We start from the raw sequence: 19,457 nt of genomic DNA, 5'->3' as shown, positions 1-19,457 counted from the left end.
TAACTGTATTGATGGTTTAATTTTGAACTAGGCAACATTAGGTACTGTGTACGAGGGCAGGAACTTAAGTAGTGGCAACTACACTCCTGGAAATGGAAAAAAGAACACATTGACACCGGTGTGTCAGACCCACCATACTTGCTCCGGACACTGCGAGAGGGCTGTACAAGCAATGATCACACGCACGGCACAGCGGACACACCAGGAACCGCGGTGTTGGCCGTCGAATGGCGCTAGCTGCGCAGCATTTGTGCACCGCCGCCGTCAGTGTCAGCCAGTTTGCCGTGGCATACGGAGCTCCATCGCAGTCTTTAACACTGGTAGCATGCCACGACAGCGTGGACGTGAACCGTATGTGCAGTTGACGGACTTTGAGCGAGGGCGTATAGTGGGCATGCGGGAGGCCGGGTGGACGTACCGCCAAATTGCTCAACACGTGGGGCGTGAGGTCTCCACAGTACATCGATGTTGTCGCCAGTGGTCGGCGGAAGGTGCACGTGCCCGTCGACCTGGGACCGGACCGCAGCGACGCACGGATGCATGCCAAGACCATAGGATCCTACACAGTGTCATAGGGGACCGCACCGCCACTTCCCAGCAAATTAGGGACACTGTTGCTCCTGGGGTATCGGCGAGGACCATTCGCAACCGTCTCCATGAAGCTGGGCTACGGTCCCGCACACCTTTAGGCCGTCTTCCGCTCATGCCCCAACATCGTGCAGCCCGCCTCCAGTGGTGTCGCGACAGGCGTGAATGGAGGGACGAATGGAGACATGTCGTCTTCAGCGATGAGAGTCGCTTCTGCCTTGGTGCCAATGATGGTCGTATGCGTGTTTGGTGCCGTGCAGGTGAGCGCCACAATCAGGACTGCATACGACCGAGGCACACAGGGCCAACACCTGGCATCATGGTGTGGGGAGCGATCTCCTACACTGGCCGTACACCACTGATGATCGTCGAGGGGACACTGAATAGTGCACAGTACATCCAAACCGTCATCGAACCCATCGTTCTACCATTCCTAGACCGGCAAGGGAACTTGCTGTTCCAACAGGACAATGCACGTCCGCATGTATCCCATGCCACCCAACGTGCTCTAGAAGGTGTAAGTCAACTACCCTGGCCAGCAAGATCTCCGGATCTGTCCCCCATTGAGCATGTTTGGGACTGGATGAAGCGTCGTCACGCGGTCTGCACGTCCAGCACGAATGCTGGTCCAACTGAGGCGCCAGGTGGAAATGGCATGGCAAGCCGTTCCACAGGACTACATCCAGCATCTCTGCGATCGTCTCCATGGGAGAATAGCAGCCTGCATTGCTGCGAAAGGTGGATATACACTGTACTAGTGCCGACATTGTGCATGCTCTGTTGCCTGTGTCTATGTGCCTGTGGTTCTGTCAGTGTGATCATGTGATGTATCTGACCCCAGGAATGTGTCAATAAAGTTTCCCCTTCCTGGGACAATGAATTCACGGTGTTCTTATTTCAATTTCCAGGAGTGTATTTATTCACAATTGATACAAAAGAGTTACATGTTTGCACCTGTTACTGTCCTTCAAAGTAGTCACCAGCAATGTGTAGAACCTGTTGCCAGTGTTGCGGAAGGCGTAGTATGCCATTAGCAGAGCCTGTTCTGTTGATGGTGCGAATGGAGCAGTGTACTGCCTGTTAAATCTCTGGAACAGTTCTGAAGCGAATGCCATGAAGTGGTTCCTTCATCTTTGGAATCAAATCAAAGTCACAAGGACTTAAGTCATATTACTGTTAGTTTTTGGAGCATCACCTGCGACCAGCTTTGTGAAAGAAGCAGCAACATTTTCTGCACAACACACCCATCATTTCGCACGACAATGCGCAGGCACGTACTGTGCAAGCTGTGGCTACTCTGTTCAGTCAGTGGGACTGGGAAGTACTGTACCAACCACCATACTCCCTGAACTTAAGTCCTTGTGACTTTGATGTGATTCCAAAGATGAAGGAACCAGTTCATGGCATTCATTTCGGAACTGTTCCAGAGATTCGACAGGCAGTAGACTGCTCCATTTGCACCATACACCATTAGGTGGCTTGCGGAGTATAAATGTAGATGTAGAACAGGCTCTGCTAACAGTATACTACACCTTCCACATAGCTGTCAATGGGTTCTACACAATGCTGGTGACTACTTTGAAGGACAGTTACAGGTGCAAACATGTTATTCTTTTGTATCTGTTGTGAATAAATAGTTGCCACTATTTAAGTTCCAACCCTCATATATAGTGCAATTCATGACACTGCAGCTGGTAATGAGAGCTTAACAGAAAGAGCAATACTTTAGTGGGGTACAAGTCATATAACGCTGCTTTATTGGATCTATAGGTTATCTGAAAACTTATATTTTTGTTCTGAGGAATTATGAGCTTAAAGTGGTAATACTGGAACAAAGAAAAGTAATTTTTCTGATTAACTGGCAGCTGTGGTGAGCTGATGTGAGTATTTCTGACAGGTCAACTATTTGGTAACATTTTGTGATATTGTAAAGATTTAATTTTCTGATTGAATGAGGGTAGTGCTCAGAGTTGAGTAGAGAAGTGGGGCAATGATTTAGTACAACTTCCATCCCCTTAATTTTGATTTGAGTGGTAATTAATTCATTTTTCATTTCTGACTAATTACCATTAACATACATGAGTATAATCTGCATTTTCATAAAAGAGAAAAGTTGGCCCTCAGTTTTAATGAATAGAACACCAGATCTAATTTTGTGCTTAGTTTTGTGTATGTAATTAATTTCCTGATTTATTTCGACTATTCCTTGTTAATATCTTCCGTTACAGGGTGAAATCAATAATTGTTCCGTGACTTAGATTCTATTGTTGGCTTATAAACAAATATAAATTCTGTAATAATGATAAACATTTGGAAAAAGAATCACCAGGATTCTTTAAATATTTATTTGGCTCTATTCAAAAACATTCTAGTAAAGACAGCCCTTAATTAATACCAAAATAACTACCAGTTTTGTCAGAAGGATTTTTTCATAACTATATCTGTTAATTCCGTCACTTAAGCAAGTAATTTGACCCAACCCTCATTGTAGAAAATACCATTCAAAAGAACCAATTTTTAATGTATTCAGTTAATTTTGTGAGTTATGCTTTAATTGTAACTTCTGTAAATTAAACATCAAACAATGTATAATTTTTTGGTCCTGAGACAGTCAGTCCACAGCCGAGTTTCAGACAAGGATTCCATAATGGTTAGATCAGCAACAATGCATCAACTTAACTGTGAAATAAGTGTAACACAAATAGGTCATGTGTTAAAACAATGACAGTGTCTGTTCAATACGTTCCGTATTATTCTGCGAGAACTGTGAACTGTTTGGTTCAGTTTTTAATGCCTGCAAACTATTAATGGGTCTCAGTAAAATTTGCCTATAGTTAACTGGCCATATAACTGTGTGTTATTGGGGGGGGGGGGGGTGAACAGTGAATCTAAAGAACTATGAAACGCAACTGTGTAACTTTTGGCTATATCATTTAAAGTATTCAGCGTTGAATTTGCACCCTCCCCCCCCCCCCCCCCCCCCTATTTTTCAGCCAGTATAACAACACAGTACATAGACACCAATGACCATCAATGAAGAAATAAAGCAGAGGAACTTCACAAAGGGCCCAAAATGTGGAGTACTACCTTAGAATAGTTTGCACTAACATTTGTGTGGTTTCCTTAAAAGGTGATCAAAACATACTTTGCAGCCCCCTAACCACCTATGGCAAGCTAATGTACACCCACAATCAACAAAGTCGGCAAGCCCCTGAATATCAGCAACATTGACTGGATGTGCCAACTGCTATTAAAGCTGAACAACAGGCTACAGCAGGGAAACCTCACACAATGATGCACAAACAAACTACCAACATTACCCTACACTGTGAATCTGATATATGACCTATCAGATACAAAATGATGATGAACCTAACTGTTACAGGTATGCTGATGCTGACTGAGAAATCAACACTAGTACCCAGCGGCAGCCACTGAGTAACACCACTGCACTACGTCAAAGGTATCAACCTGCATGATACCCACTACTAACAAAGCCTACCCTTGCATGACCTGTTGCAGGCAGCAAGAAAACCACTACTGCTCTCACAACCCGACGCAACTATTGCAGAGGTTTATTTCCCTTGGCTATTGCCTTGGCACTTTTTTCACTCTGCCCTTCAAACCGCTACCCTTCATTCAACTTTCGACCCAGTCCTTCTTCAGATGAGCGCATATTAATGGTTAACCTTAACCAGATGTACACAAACATCATAGTACCCACATCCTGCGTGACCTCACTTTAGTGAAAACTAACCCTTATGCAGAGATGGCAGTAGACCTTTTGTGTTGGCCATCATACCAGTGTGGGTGAGGAGGGGCTCACTACTTGAAAAAAACCCAACAAATCTAAGCCTTTCACTTTCCTTACCTCCTACTGATTTCAAGTGTTTATTCCATTTCATTTCAGTTTGCCTTATTAATATTAAGTATTTAAATGCTGCAACAGTTCTCATAAGTCCACCATTAATGTTGCAGTGAGATACTATCAGACACTTTCTCTTGTATATCAGCATTTCCTACATTTATCTAACATTTGAAGAAAGCTTCCAGTCAATATACCAACTGAAAACATTGTCTAAGTTATTCTATATTTCCTTATTATTATCCAGCACAGACACTTCCCTGTAGCCATTAACATCGCCAGTTCATTCATTCATTAACCCATTCATTCCCACAGTTTTCTGTGAAGCCCATCACAGAGGAGAATCTTCAGTGATACGAAATAAGTAGCATCATACATTAACAAGCAGAAGCAATCCTGCAGTCTACTTCTGTAAAGTATACTAACAACAAATTATTACTAGATACAATCTGTCCACATCGACAATAACAGAAATTACTTCTAGATTATTAGGAGTGAAAGAACTGCTTTGAAAGAAAGAAAGATGAAAAACCTCACCACTGTCTTTCCTCTTCAATCCTACACTTATCTAATACATCGGACCAAGTACTGTATTCACCCGAGTGTAAGACGACACTGAATGTAAGACAATCCGTCTTTTTTATGAGAGACTCACTGGGAAAAATTTATTTTTAACCTATTCTGACTAACTAAAATTACAAATTGTTTTATTGACATAAAGTACCTGCCAAAAAACTAACCTTATACTTATTCTGAACTTCTGCCATTTGTTGATGGTCTACAGTTTGATAATACTAGCAGAAATAAAATAAACAACAAATTTTTATGTTGATTTTCAGACTGTTTCTTTCCTACTATTTTTAGCTTACTAACCCTGTAGTCTATGGTATTACTGATTTTTAATCATTAGCCTCATCATCATGATAGCACAGATGTGAAATTTATATGTTCTTTGTCAGAAATATTTGTCTGTTTTTTTTCCGAATATGTTGCTATTTTTGAGTCTGTCATTATGGTGGGACCTGAGAACACAGCTGTTTTTTTTTCTGTATAGACATCACATTTCACTTTGAAACTGACGTGAGAGTGTAATGTCTCTTCCTTCCAAACATACAGCCTGCCCACTGCTCCCTTATTGGCTGTACAGAACTAGCTGACACAGCCTCTTACATTTCGTCATATGCCATGGACAGTGTCAACAACACTGCACCAAGAAACATATTAAGTACACTATTGGCCCTGTAGAAATGAATGCTATTGTTGAGTATTTGTCTAATTTTAAAGTCAGTTCTATTCCAACTACAAATGGATTCAGGTGAACTGCAGCTTAAATGTGATAGATGTTCATAAAAAGCCAAAGTATGTGGTATAGTTCCCCATGTTTGGCAACATGATGAAATTTGTTGCTCACTCACTGCTCCCCCCTGAATAATCATCTTAGCTCTCAACCAAGCTGGTGTCACTGATCCCCTTCCAACCCTTCCATAGCAAGGACCTTTAAGTGCACTGAGCATATGTAACAACATCAGTTCAAATAAAAGATTGCAATCCTGATTCAGTCCTATTCTTGAACTTTTGCTTATCCTGCAATGTTGTGATGTCTGTTTGTACTATCTCCACAGTGAATCTTGCTGCTATAATTTTTCCTCATGATAACAATTACAGTCAATTTAGTATGATTTATTTCCTTTGTTTGACATCTCATTCTGGGTTCATTTTCCTTCTAGTTTCAACAGAATGTCACCAACATGTTCTAAACCTGAATAAAAGCTGATAAAGTTTTTACTCAGTATTCTAATACATGAACAGTAACTGAATTTCTCATTCGCAATCCACTTAGTGAATCATTGCAGTCTCTCATTGCCAAATAAAATATTGGTCTGGGTTCTGAATCAACTAATGTTTTGTGAAGGACAACATTTTCTTTTTCTAATGTTTCATTTATGTACTCATAAAAAAAATCAGCATTAATGTTTGTGTAAGGTTTCCATACATGTATGTGAATGTTTATTGCAAACCTGTTCAGTTACAACAAAAGTTTGTAAGCTGATAGAATTTAATACTACTTCCCCCTGTGTTTCACAAAATTGTCAAATTTTAATCAGAGCAATAAACTGTTGTGACTAATTCATATTTTCTTGCGTATCTCTTGCGCTATCGCCTTGCAAGTCAGTGTCCTGTAACTGATTGAGCACCATTGATACTGTATCAAGCACTTCAGGTTATCAGGGCATCTCAATCCTGTTGGAACTTGAGTATCATTTACCAAGCCTTCCCCATCCAAATCCTTCAAAATAAATTTGTTTGTGGCCTCAATAGCCAATGCTCCCTCTCTAAATATAAGATGATGTCTATACAGTGAAGAGCCAAAACATTATTACCACTGTCAAGTGTGATGTTGGATGCTGCCTGGTGGCACAACAGGAACATGGTTTGGTAACAACAGTATACAAGCAGATTAGACGTGCACAGGGCATCATCATAGCCAAGAAATGGGCTGCAAATGAGGAAATCTATTGAAATAAGTGACTTTGACAAAGCACAGATTGTTATTACACAGAGCCTGTGAACGAGTATCTCAAAAACAGTGAAGCTGGTCAAATGTTCACATGCTACTGTTGTGAGCATCTGCAGAAAGAGGTAGAAGAACAGCGAAACTACCACTAGGCGATAAGTGGTTGGACATCCACAACTCTTCACTGAGCATGGGGTCTGGATGCTTGTCTGCTCCATAAAGTAGGAGAGATGGTGGTCATAATACAAAGTCTGGCTACAAAGCTACCTTTGATTTTCCCACGCTAAATAGAGTTGATAGCGTGGAACCATTGTACATAGTAAAGAAAGAGACCTTTATGTGCATGTGTGAATTTTGTTCCTGCCTTACAGCATGTCAGTTGCTGCCTGTCGGCCACTGAGTGAGGTGCTACACAATGTTTGCGTCAGATTACCGATTCTCTCAAGAGCACAACCGCTGCTATAAAATCCAAAAAATCCCAAAATTCACAAACCCAATCATCCCAGCCGTCCCATTGTAGCTGGTTACCAAGCCCCAACAGAACGCATCTCTGCCTACGTAGATCAACACCTTCAATCCATTACATGCAGGCTCCCATCCTTCATCAAAGACACCAACCATTTTCTCGAACGCCTGGAATCCTTACCCAGTCTGTTACCCCCAGAAACCATCCTTGTAACCATTGATGCCACTTCCTTATACACAAATATTCCACACGTTCAGGGCCTCGCTGCGATGGAGCACTTCCTTTCACGCCGATCACCTGCCACCCTACCTAAAACTTCTTTCCTCATTACCTTAGCCAGCTTCATCCTGACCCACAACTTCTTCACTTTCGAAGGCCAGACATACCAACAATTAAAGGAAACAGCCACGGGTACCAGGATGGCCCCCTCGTATGCCAACCTATTCATGGGTCGCTTAGAGGAAGCCTTGTTGGTTACCCAGGCCTGCCAACCCAAAGTTTGGTACAGATTTATTGATGACATTTTCATGATCTGGACTCACAGTGAAGAAGAACTCCAGAAATTCCTCTCCAACCTCAACTCCTCTGGTTCCATCAGGTTCACCTGGTCCTACTCCAAATCCCATGCCCCTTTCCTTGATGTTGACCTCCACCTGTCCAATGGCCAGCTTCACACGTCCGTCCACATCAAACCCACCAACAAGCAACAGTACCTCCATTATGACAGCTGCCACCCATTCCACATCAAACGGTCCCTTCTCTACGGCCTAGGTCTTCAAGGCAAACGAATCTGCTCCAGTCCGGAATCCCTGAACCATTACACCAACAACCTGAAAACAGCTTTTGCATCCCGCAGCTACTCTCCCAACCTGATACAGAAGCAAATAACCAGAGCCACTTCCTCATCTCCTCAAACCCAGAACCTCCCACAGAAGAACCCCAAAAGTGCCCCACTTGTGAAAGGATACTTTCCGGGACTGGATCAGACTCTGAATGTGGCTCTCCAGCAGGGATACGACTTCCTCAAATCCTGCCCTGAAATGAGATCCATCCTTCATGAAATCCTCCCCACTCCACCAAGAGTGTCTTTCCGCCGTCCACCTAACCTTCGTAACCTCTTAGTTCATCCCTATGGAATCCCCAAACCATCCCTATGGAATCCCCAAACCACCTTCCCTACCCTCTGACTCCTACCCTTGTAACCGCCCGCGGTGTAAAATCTGTCCCATGCACCCTCCCACCACCATCTACTCCAGTCCTGTAACCCGGAAGATGCACACGATCAAAGGCAGAGCCACGTGTGAAAGCACCCACGTGATTTACCAACTGACCTGCCTACACTGTGAAGCTTTCTATGTGGGAATGACCAGCAACAAACTGTCCATTCACATGAATGGACACAGGCAGACAGTGTTTGTTGGTAATGAGGATCACCCTGTGGCTAAATTTGCCTTGGTGCACGGCCAGCACATCTTGGCACAGTGTTACACCATCCGGGTTATCTGGATACTTCCCACTAACACCAACCTGTCAGAACTCCGGAGATGGGAACTTGCCCTTCAGCATATCCTCTCTTCTTGTTATCCGCCAGGCCTCAATCTCCGCTAATTTCTAATTTCATATTGCCGCCGCTCACACCTCACCTGTCTTTCAACAACATCTTTGTCTCTGTAGTTCCACCTCGACTTACATCTCTGGCCAAACTCTTTGTCTTTACAAATGTCTGCTTGTGTCTGTGTATGTGCGGATGGATATGTGTGTGTGTGTGCGCAAGTGTATACCTGTCCTTTTTTCCCCCTAAGGTAAGTCTTTCCGCTCTGGGGATTGGAATGACTCCTTACCCTCTCCCTTAAAACCCACATCCTTTCGTCTTTCCCTCTCCTTCCCTCTTTTCTGATGAAGCAACCATTGGTTGCGAAAGCTTGAATTTTGTGTGTATGTTTGTGTTTGTTTGTGTGCCTATCGACCTGCCAATACTTTTGTTTGGTAAGTCACACCATGTTTGTTTTTAGATATATTTTTCCCACGTGGAATATTTCCCTGTATTATTATTTATAATATGAGTATATATTACAATATATCTTATTGGTGAGCTTTTTACTATGAAATTTTCTCTGTGGAATTTTCTACTCTCTCTTTTCAAGCACAAGTGTAGCTTTTTTGCAGAAGTCTTCAAATAAGGCCTCTAAATGAATAACCTTGACATTTTCTATTTATCTCCATGCAATTATAGGGATGACTGAGCTTTGACCATAACTGTGCTGTATTTTTTGTATTTGAAATAGATTTCTTATTTTCAGTTTTGAGTAGGAAGTTGGTAACTGTAGTTTCTACCAAGCACAAATATTTCCTTAGGGTTGTTAATAAGCTTTCTACCTTTCATGACAACAGACTAGTTGTTTGGGGCAGTTCAGCATTGTTTCATAAGACTGTCTTTCCAACCAGTAATGTGTGTATAACTTCTTGATTCAATACTAGGCAATTTTAGTCACCTTTTGCCATTACCTCATTGGTGGTATATTTCTGTGCTATGGGATTTAGACCATGCCCAAATGATCAAGTGTAGTTTCTGAATCTGGGGTGGGGTGGGGAGGGGGAGGGGGTGGGAGAGAGGAGACGAATCAAGTTATTACCCCTTGCTATTGAATTTAGGCCATGTTCAAATGAACATCTACATCTACATGGTTACTCTGCAATTCACACTTAATTGCCTGGCGAATGGTTCATTGAACAATTTTCATGCTACTTCTCTACCATTCCACTCTCGAATGGCACATGGGAAAAAGGAACACATAAATCTTTCCATCTGAGCTCTGATTTCTCTTATTTTATTATGATGATCATTCCTCCCTACATAGGTGGGTGTCAACAAAATGTTTACACATTCAGAAGAAGAAGTTTGTGATTGAAATTTCGTAAATAGATCTTGCTGAAAAGAAAACCACTTTTGTTTCAGTGACTGCCACCCCTACTCATGTATCATATCAGTGACACTCTCACCCCTATTGCATGATAACACAAAACGAGCTTCCCTTCTTTGTACTTTTTCGATGTCCTCCGTCAATCCTACCTGGTAAGAGTCCATACCGCACAACAATATTCCAGCAGAGAATGGACAAGTGTAATGTAGGCTGTCTCTTTAGTGGGTTTGTCACATCTTCTAAGTGTTCTGCCAACAAAGCGCAGTCTTTGTTTTGCCTGAGTTATTACTCTAAGTTCAGCTACACCAGAAACTGAAATTTTGTGGCAGATTAAAAATGTGGCTGATCAGGACACGGACCTGGGGCCCTGGCCTTTTGTGCGAAAGTGCTCTACTGACTGAGCTATCCAATAATGACTCATGATCTGCCTTCCAGGTTTACTTCTGCCAGTACCTGATTTCCTACCTTCTGAGCAGGAAAGAAGTACTCCTGCCTATCTGGTGCATAGTGGGATTAATATTCCTGGAAAAAGGATATTGTGGAAACATGGTTTATTGACAGCCTTAGTGTTCCAGGATGAATTTTCACTCTGTAGTAGATTATGCACTGATGTGGAACTATCTGGCAGATTAAAACTGTATGCCAGCACACATATTTGTGCACTAGGTTAGTTTGGCCAAAAGCCAGCAAAAACTATTCACAGTGATTAAGGAAGAACTGAGTCAAATTCTGCTTTCATTGTATCAGATCTTAGTGAAAAGCCTTCCCCTAATGACTAAGCACTGTAATAGTAGCAAGGTCATATTAGTTGGATGGCCCCACTTCTGTGAAATCAGCAGGAAAGGTGTCTGGAGACTAGGTCACATTGAAGATAATATTGAGTTCAACTGGAACTTGGGTTATTTAGAAATTATTTAGTTGGGTAGGATTTCATTTCATCTGTCTATAACAGAATTTAAAAATACCTTTGTCATTGTAGTATAACAAATATATTTATTGTTTCTGAGGTACAGTATGTAATGTTTGGATTCAGATAGAACAAACAATGTTAAGTACAACAGTATCAAGTATTCTCGTATTTAAAGCAGTCACTGCTTAAAAGTAAATCACAGACTAAATATGAATAATGGTATTTATAAAAAATTAACAAAATGTTCTGTGAGAAGGAGCTGTTCCAAAGCTCATTTCCACAAAACAAAATTGTATCTGTTCTGAAAGCACATGGAAACAATTGGAACTGTGTCTGCAGACCATATTCAGGATTTCAATTAAAAAAAAATTACATAAAGTGCAATTTAAATTGACACAACATTTAAAATTGACTGCCTCCAGAGATATGTCAGGAAAAAAATTATATCTGCTGTGGACCACATACAAATAGGGCAGAGGCCTCTGCAGCAATTACTGAACGAAGCACCATAGAATACCCATAAAAAAATTAAGGTTTATTGATAAAGTCTTTCTTGTGCAGCGGTACTTAATAATTTCAGAAATCTTTTGTAAACATTGTTTCATAAATATTTATTAAAATGCACCTTATACATTATATCCCACCTTTAGTTGCTCCTGATGGATACAGATTTTTACTCATATTCCCATAATATGTAGGCTACCAAAAATGTAAAAGACAAGTTTGTTCCTTTCCCTCCAATCCTGACAAAGTGAAATTAATCTTCATACAAATATGATGTGTGTAAATCCTTGCCATTTTTTCCATTGCTTAAATAAAAGTGGGATTTAAATGCTTCATATGAATTTTAAAATTATTATAAAACTGAAAAACAATATGGATGAATGATAGTAGATGGTCATACATTTGGCCATTCAGAACCAACACAATATAATGCAGTGATTGTTTCACTGCCACAAAGCACACAAAATATACACCATTAACACAGCCACACACTCACAGTCAGTGAGACTGTGTCTTAAGTTTTGCAGTTTCACTATACCACACAGACAGTAAAACTGAGGAATCTTCGGCACACTTGTTGCTGTAGCAGTCTTTATTCTGTCCAGCAGCTGTTCAAATTTCTTTCATGTGTTTGTCAGTCCACATCACTGGCACATTTGACAGACCAACAAGGAATGTGATGCTCATGGAGCAACACAAATATTAAGACTCCTACAAGGCTCCTTCTATACTGATTAACCTCTCTTCACTTTGAGGACAATCAAACTGATTGTGAGGAAGAGAACAATCCAGGTAATGGTGGCAATGAAACCATTGTAAACTTCTGGCTGAGTTATCGTCCAGCCTCTACTCAGCATACTTCTGAGGCCAGTGGTGGCCATGGTTAGAGGTAAACCCAGACTGATGTATTGCAGGACAATTGGCATGCCTTCAACTGGCCATATCACACCTGAAGTGAAAGATTGTAAGAGTTAAATAGTTGATTCTTCTTGTTACACCACCTTTATACAACAGAGCACAATAAATATATTAATGTTATAATGATAGAAGTATCCTCAACAATTAGATTTTTTTAATTTTTTGAAGAATTAAAATTGTTTAGATGTTCCATTATTGACATATAGCTTATTTAATTACTATCTAAGGAAATTTTTATGTGTCTTTTTATGTGTCTTTATGCACAAAGAAGCTAAATTATTCCCAATATATTATTACAGTAGTAGAAAAAAGATCCTAACAGTATGACACAAATCATATGAGGTTATAGAAAACAAAGAATGAACAAGATATTTGATCTATTGTATTTTGATATTTGATCTATTATATTTCAGACAGCACTAACTGTCATTAAACCAGGACCTTTCATTTTAAACTCCAATGTGAGTTACTCATAGCAAAAGTAAGTAATTATAAAACTCTACCAATTCAATCATGTTAAGTTTCATATATTGATTTTATAAAGCAAATATCAAGTGATAAATGAAGAACTGTGACAGCTAACATAAAAGTTAAAATTTCATATGCTGTTTTGTCTTGATTTACTTTTTGTTCCATGGTTAAGTTATGAATTTCTTTTGTTTTTCATCTAATCTGCCGAGACTTTGTTATCACAATGTATTTATTATAGATAATTAGTAGATAATGTTGAAATAACTTGTGAAAGTCAAACCCAAATTATTGCTAGAAAAAAATAAAGGAGATGAGTGTACAGTTAGAAAAATGAAAAATCCATAGTCAAAATTTAACACAAAATTTAAATTTTGAAATTTGTAACTTAGATTGATTGAGGAGCAAAACCTGTATGTGTTGAAAACCCTGAAAAATATTTTCAATGTTAAATGAAATGATGATATGACATTATTGGCTGGGAGACCCCATCTAGGATTGTTAGACTGCCTGGTGCAAGTCTTTCTGTTTGACACCACTTAGGTCACTTGCATGTCACTGAAGATGAGATGCAATGATTAGGACAACACAAAACACTCAGCCCCTGATCGAAGAAAATCTCAGACATGGCCAGGGCTGAACACAGGACCCTGTGATTCAGAGACAATGATGCTGACCACTAGACCACAAGCTATGGAGTTTTCAGTAGTGATAAATATGGACTGAATTCAGAAATTTCAAAATCTGGATCAGCTGACCTAGCAGAACCATTGACAAATGTAGTGAGTACATGCATAATATAAGCTCAGTTCCCAAGGGGTGTGAAGTATGTAAAAGCTACTCCAGTTCATAGAAAAGGAAGATTTTCAAGTTATAACAATTACAATGCTACAAAAGTAACTGAAGCTATACTCAATAAACAGATTTTGAATTATCTGGAAGAAAACAAGATGTTCAGTGACTGTCAGCTTAGTTTCAGTTGATGCGTTATTACAATTGAAGCTGCTGCATCATTTCTGAAATAATCCATTACACAACTAGATAGCAAATCATTGGCTCAAAGTAGACATTGATTTATCAGTGCTTCTGGCACAGCATCCCATAAAATAGTAAATAAATTACGTTTCTATGGCAGTATAGAGAAAGTTGTTGAATTAGTGAAATCATATTTCAGTTGTACAATGCAGAAAATGATTATTAATACTGCACAGTCCAGGTCTTGTGGGCATTCCTCAAGGCTTGGTACTGGGTCCAATCTTATTTATAATTTACATTAATGACTTGCCAAATAAAGTAATGGGGACATGCAGTTATTTCCTTGCTGATGATCTAGTGGTCTGTATAATGCTGGAGTCAATAGAAATGTTGAAATATGAAAGATTATTTGACCACAGACAATGTTGTAGCTTTGTTTAATACAGACTCCCTCTGTAGTGATCAGGATAAAGTAAAATACCTTTACAATTATGTGGAATCATAATACACGATTGGAACAGAAATTAAGTGCTGCTAATTTCCTTGGGATAAAAACTGATTTAAACTGTCTTGGGATAAAAGAGAGGTAGTATGTAGAATTAGTAAAGGTAAATTTGCCCTAAGGTAATACAATTTTGTGATGGTATTCCAGTGCTGAAAACTGTCCATTATTCCTTAAAATATATTCAAGCAGTGTATGGCACCATTCTGTGGACAACCAGAAAAATATAACCAATGTGTTGAAATTACAAAAGAAAGCAGTGAGGATAACATGCAGCACAGCACCCAGAGTTGATTGTAGGCCTAGCAACAAGAAAACTTAAAGAGACTTCAGTCTTAAAAATTTTCTTGCTATTGTAGTTAGTAACATAACACATTAAGAAAACTTCTTCATTTAGAGAATTAGAACACAGCAAAGTGAGACAAAATTTATATAAGCTCAGTGTCACCCTCCCCCCCCCCCCCCAACCAAAATCCTGGATTTGATTCCACAGTATGTAATTCATATCAAAAAGAACTAAATCAGCAGTATGACATATGCCATAAGTACAATTCCAGGAACAAACATAGTATGTATTACTATGCTTTAACTAGAAAAAGACACATAGATATGCTTTCTAAACAAATAAACTGAACTCTTCAATGTCCTACCTTCTTGCGTCAAGAAGTGACTAAAAAAAAAAAACAGTTCAAATGGAACATCAAATATTTTCTTTAGAATTGAGTCCTTGTGAAACTGATGAATTTTTTATTTAGGCAAAGAATATAGTGAAAATGTAAAATGTTTATTATTGTATTTAGATGTAATACATCAGTAAACAGTAATATAAAGCACATTTTTCCAAAAGTTCAAAATGAGGTATAAATATGACATTGGTAATGTATAGATATACGTAATGTCAAAAACATTAATAATTTCTTGTATATGTAGCTCTTTTGACCCTTGTAATACCTGAGATGACCTCTGAGGTCTCTACAACAATAAAATTAATTCAATTCAGTACATAATGTGTGTGTGCATCACCCTCCCTGTCCTTTCCCCTGTCCTCCCTCCCCCTTTCACACACACACACACACACACACACACACACACACACCAGTGGCAGCATTTTTATTTTTACATATATCAATTGCAAATTTCTCAGCTAAGTTTTGGAGAATAAAGTAGCATAAAACTAAGAGTCTAAAAAATTTTATATGCATGATGAGCACATCTTATGATTTTTTATTATAATGTTTTGAAAGAAATGTAGACACCTACATCAGTTTTGATTTATCTAATGGAATCTGTTACATGGAGAGAAATTCAGAGAGTATCACAATGACCTTGTGTTAATATTTTCTTGTCTTTTTAATAAATTTGTATTTTATTCTCACATGTTGAAACATGATGATACTGGTAGCTATCCCATAGTATAAGTAATGGAGGGAAGTGCAAGAGGTAAAAACTAGTGAGAGATACCAAGGCTTAAACACAGAAAGTAGGTTCAAATAGATGTAGACTGCAATAGTTACAAAGGGATAAGCAGACTGTCAGAGGAAAGACTAGTGAAGATAGTTGTGTCAAACCAGTTTTTGCATTGAAGACTACAACAACAATGAAGTGTACAGTGAATTATTTTCTGACAAGTGCTTTCTTGGTTATCTTTGTGTGTGTTCTATTTCTTGAGCTTGTCCTCAGTGTAATCTTTGGAACATGATGAATGAATGTGATTTATAGAATAAATATTATAATAATGTATTGTAGAACTTGTTGTGGATTGTGAATATGATATGTATTATACTGGCTCCCACTCTTTTTTTATAACTGCACACTGTTTTTGATGTGTATGTTAGAGTTTTTTTTATGAAGGACTTGAACAATAGAAGTAGTGGAAAAATAACAAGGTAAGGTGTAATTACACTAAAAATGTCAAAAGCTATCCTAATGTCTTAAATAAATGATAGCTGATTGTAATTAAAGAGTTTTTAACTTACCACTGAGTAGTAGTGTGGGATAGAAACTACCCAGGGCCAGCTGAATAGCATTTCTTTCCAGTTCGCAAATTGCAGAAATAACAAATCCTGGAAACACAAGTAATTAAAGTTAAATTATTGCCTGGGTATTAATGTTACATAAACCAAATGCTTCATTCAGTTTAAATAGAATAGCAGAACCACAGCACTATAGCCTACTTACCAAAACACATGCCACAGAGACCTTGCAGAATTGTCAGAACTACCACCCAACCAATGTCTCCTTTGCATTGAACACCAAATACTACAATCATAAATATTAGTACTAGAGCTGTTTGACCACACATCACCACAAACTGTGTTATTACATGTGAGAACAATACCTCAAATGGTGTTACACCTGTAAAAGAAAATTAAAATCAACTTCAAAATTAAGGAATAAATTAAAAGTGTAAGGGTTATAATAGTTTTACACTCAACTACTACTGATTTGTTAAAAATATTTTGTTGTTGTTGATAAAAGTCTATTTGAAATTTTCTGTCGCCAGACTTCTCAAGTCTTATGTATGGAAAAGTTTATCATCAAACCTTCCAGTTTGTGATACCATGGATTTTATCATAAGGAGTATGAACATGTGAACCATCCAGTGGAGATGCCACATACTCATGTGTGAAGGATGGTTATCAGCACCTGATTGAGTCAGAAAGAGGCCTCATTGTGGATCTGCATTTGGCCAACTGGTTGTATCATGCAATATCAAGATTTGTGGGGCTGTATGTATGTGACAGTGACCCCATGTTGAGCAGCATGGGAATGTGAGGACAGGCATACTCCTCATTAATGCTCCACTTGATCACATTTGACTGCTATAAGGGAGGATCATTGTATTGTGCACCAAGCACACCTTAACCCCTTCACATCTTCACCTGCACTTAAAACAAGTAATGGACTCCCTGCGACATTCTGTGGAATCCTAGATCATTCACTGGAGACTAGTAACAGAGAGACTAGGGAGTTACTCTCCCATGTGTAGGCTGCTATTAACACTAGAACACAAATTGCTGTATTTGGAATGGTGCCATGACTGGGAATTATGGACTTCTGATGAATGGCATCACATTGTGTTCAGCAATGAATCATAGTTTTGCACCATCCTGGATGCCAGTGAGCTGGTGAGAATGGTGGCAACCATGGGAGAAGTCCCTTTCTTCCAATGTTCCAGAGAGGTGCTGTTGCATTAACTTCTGAGATCATTGTGTTGTGAGCCATTGAGTATGACTTCAGGTCACAGTTGGTTGTGACTGAGGGAACTCTGATGGCACAACAGTGTTTCATGGACATCCTACATCCCCATATGACAGTATTATGGTGCCTATTTTTGAAAGGAAAGTGCTGACCCACACATGGCATGTGTTTCTGTGAACTGTGTGCATGATGCTGAGGTACCCTTGTGTCCAGCAAGAAACACCCAGACCTGTCCCCAATAGTACATGAATGGGACCAGCTTTGAGGTCAACTTGGTCATAGTGCCAGTATCCAGAATATCAAGAATCAGTTATCACAATTGTGAGTCAGATTACATCATAGAGGCTACATTGGCTTTATTTAACTCCTTGAAACTGCATCAGCTTCTGCATCCAGGCAAGAGTAAATGTCATACTGATGAGTGAGCTCATATTGCCAAATTCTTTGTGTATTTTACTTGTGTTTGTAATCACTGAAATAACATCACCCATGAAGTTTCCTCCTTGCCTTCTGGGTACTTCACTTTTTTGTCCAGCACTGTATTTATGAGTAGCACAGCAACTTTTTCAATAAAATGGAACTACAATATATCTTGATTACAATGCAGCAACACTGTCATGGATTAGAGTAAAATGTAAAATCTCTATACTAAAAGTCAGTCTAATTCTCTACTAGCGTCAAATTTTAAAGATTTTTTTATTTTTCCAGTGGACATCTACAGAACAACAAAATCCAGTGAAGAAAAAGGATTAAGCTTGTTTATTATTAAGCAACATTATGACAAACAGTGTTGGTTTTCCTGTCTGGTGCATGAGAAATAAAGTAACAGCAATCAAGAGACTGCTGCGCAGGTTACCTGCAACCCAGCTCCTGTCAAGAAGACCTTCCATTCGCTCAATAATAAGAACTGATGAGGTCAGAGCCACAGCCAAGAAAAACACAATCCTGAAATTAAAAAAAAGAAAGATTGATCATTAATGTTCAGCTCACTCAGGAAACCAGATGAGGTGTAGATATTTATTGATTTTTCTTATATTCTGATCTAAAAACTATTTTTGTGTTTGTCTTGTTTTGCTCCATATATGTGAAGGAGTGAAAATCTGGAAGACTTCAGGTTATTAGCAAATGCCAACAGACAATTTTAGTTCTGCATGCAGTATTCAAGTAGTCACATAGTGAATGTTGTGCTGCACCAACAGTTTGTTTATGTACTTATTTCAAAATGAGTGAGGGGGTAATTCTTGGTCCTTCACACACACTGCGCTATGCAAACTACATATTTACTCCCAGAACTGCATGAAATTTGAAGATTTTGCTCCCATGTCCTGCCCACCCTCCCCTCTGTGCATACTGTTCATATTCATGCAGCAGACTGCATACTGGGTGGAACCTGCTTCCTATGCTTCCTTCACACCTTCCATTAGAGATAAAGAAAAGTTGAAAAAATAGTACATAAATTATCATATTGGAATTTTAAGCTCAGTTCCTGAGTCTGCCTTTTTCCAAGTACACAGTTATTGTTTTGTTTTAATGCCCAAACATGTTTCACTACAGTTGTGGCATCCTCAGTGTATTTTTTTCTTTTATTTTTTTTAAAACACATACATACAGTTTCAGTCACAGA

At 39.1% G+C, this 19,457-nt stretch overlaps 1 protein-coding gene across 2 annotated transcripts in view; it reads right to left on the bottom strand.

Annotated features, from left to right (window-relative positions):
* Positions 1–11,321: 11,321 nt before the first annotated feature.
* Positions 11,322–19,457, bottom strand: part of LOC126175665 (ABC transporter G family member 20) — a 779,392-nt gene continuing 771,256 nt past the window's right edge. For both annotated transcript variants that reach the window (XM_049922576.1, XM_049922574.1), the window contains 4 exons: positions 18,690–18,778; positions 16,811–16,987; positions 16,609–16,695; positions 11,322–12,718 (listed from right to left, as the gene is read on the bottom strand). In XM_049922576.1, the coding sequence (XP_049778533.1) occupies positions 12,504–12,718; positions 16,609–16,695; positions 16,811–16,987; positions 18,690–18,778 (568 nt within the window). In that variant the 3' untranslated portion in view covers positions 11,322–12,503. The remainder of the gene's footprint in view (positions 12,719–16,608; positions 16,696–16,810; positions 16,988–18,689; positions 18,779–19,457) is intronic.

This window comes from Schistocerca cancellata, chromosome 3 (genome assembly GCF_023864275.1).
Source record: "Schistocerca cancellata isolate TAMUIC-IGC-003103 chromosome 3, iqSchCanc2.1, whole genome shotgun sequence".
NCBI lineage: Eukaryota > Metazoa > Arthropoda > Insecta > Orthoptera > Acrididae > Schistocerca > Schistocerca cancellata.
The sequence above is the reverse complement of the archived record's forward strand: the minus strand, read 5'-3'. Positions and strand labels throughout refer to the sequence as shown.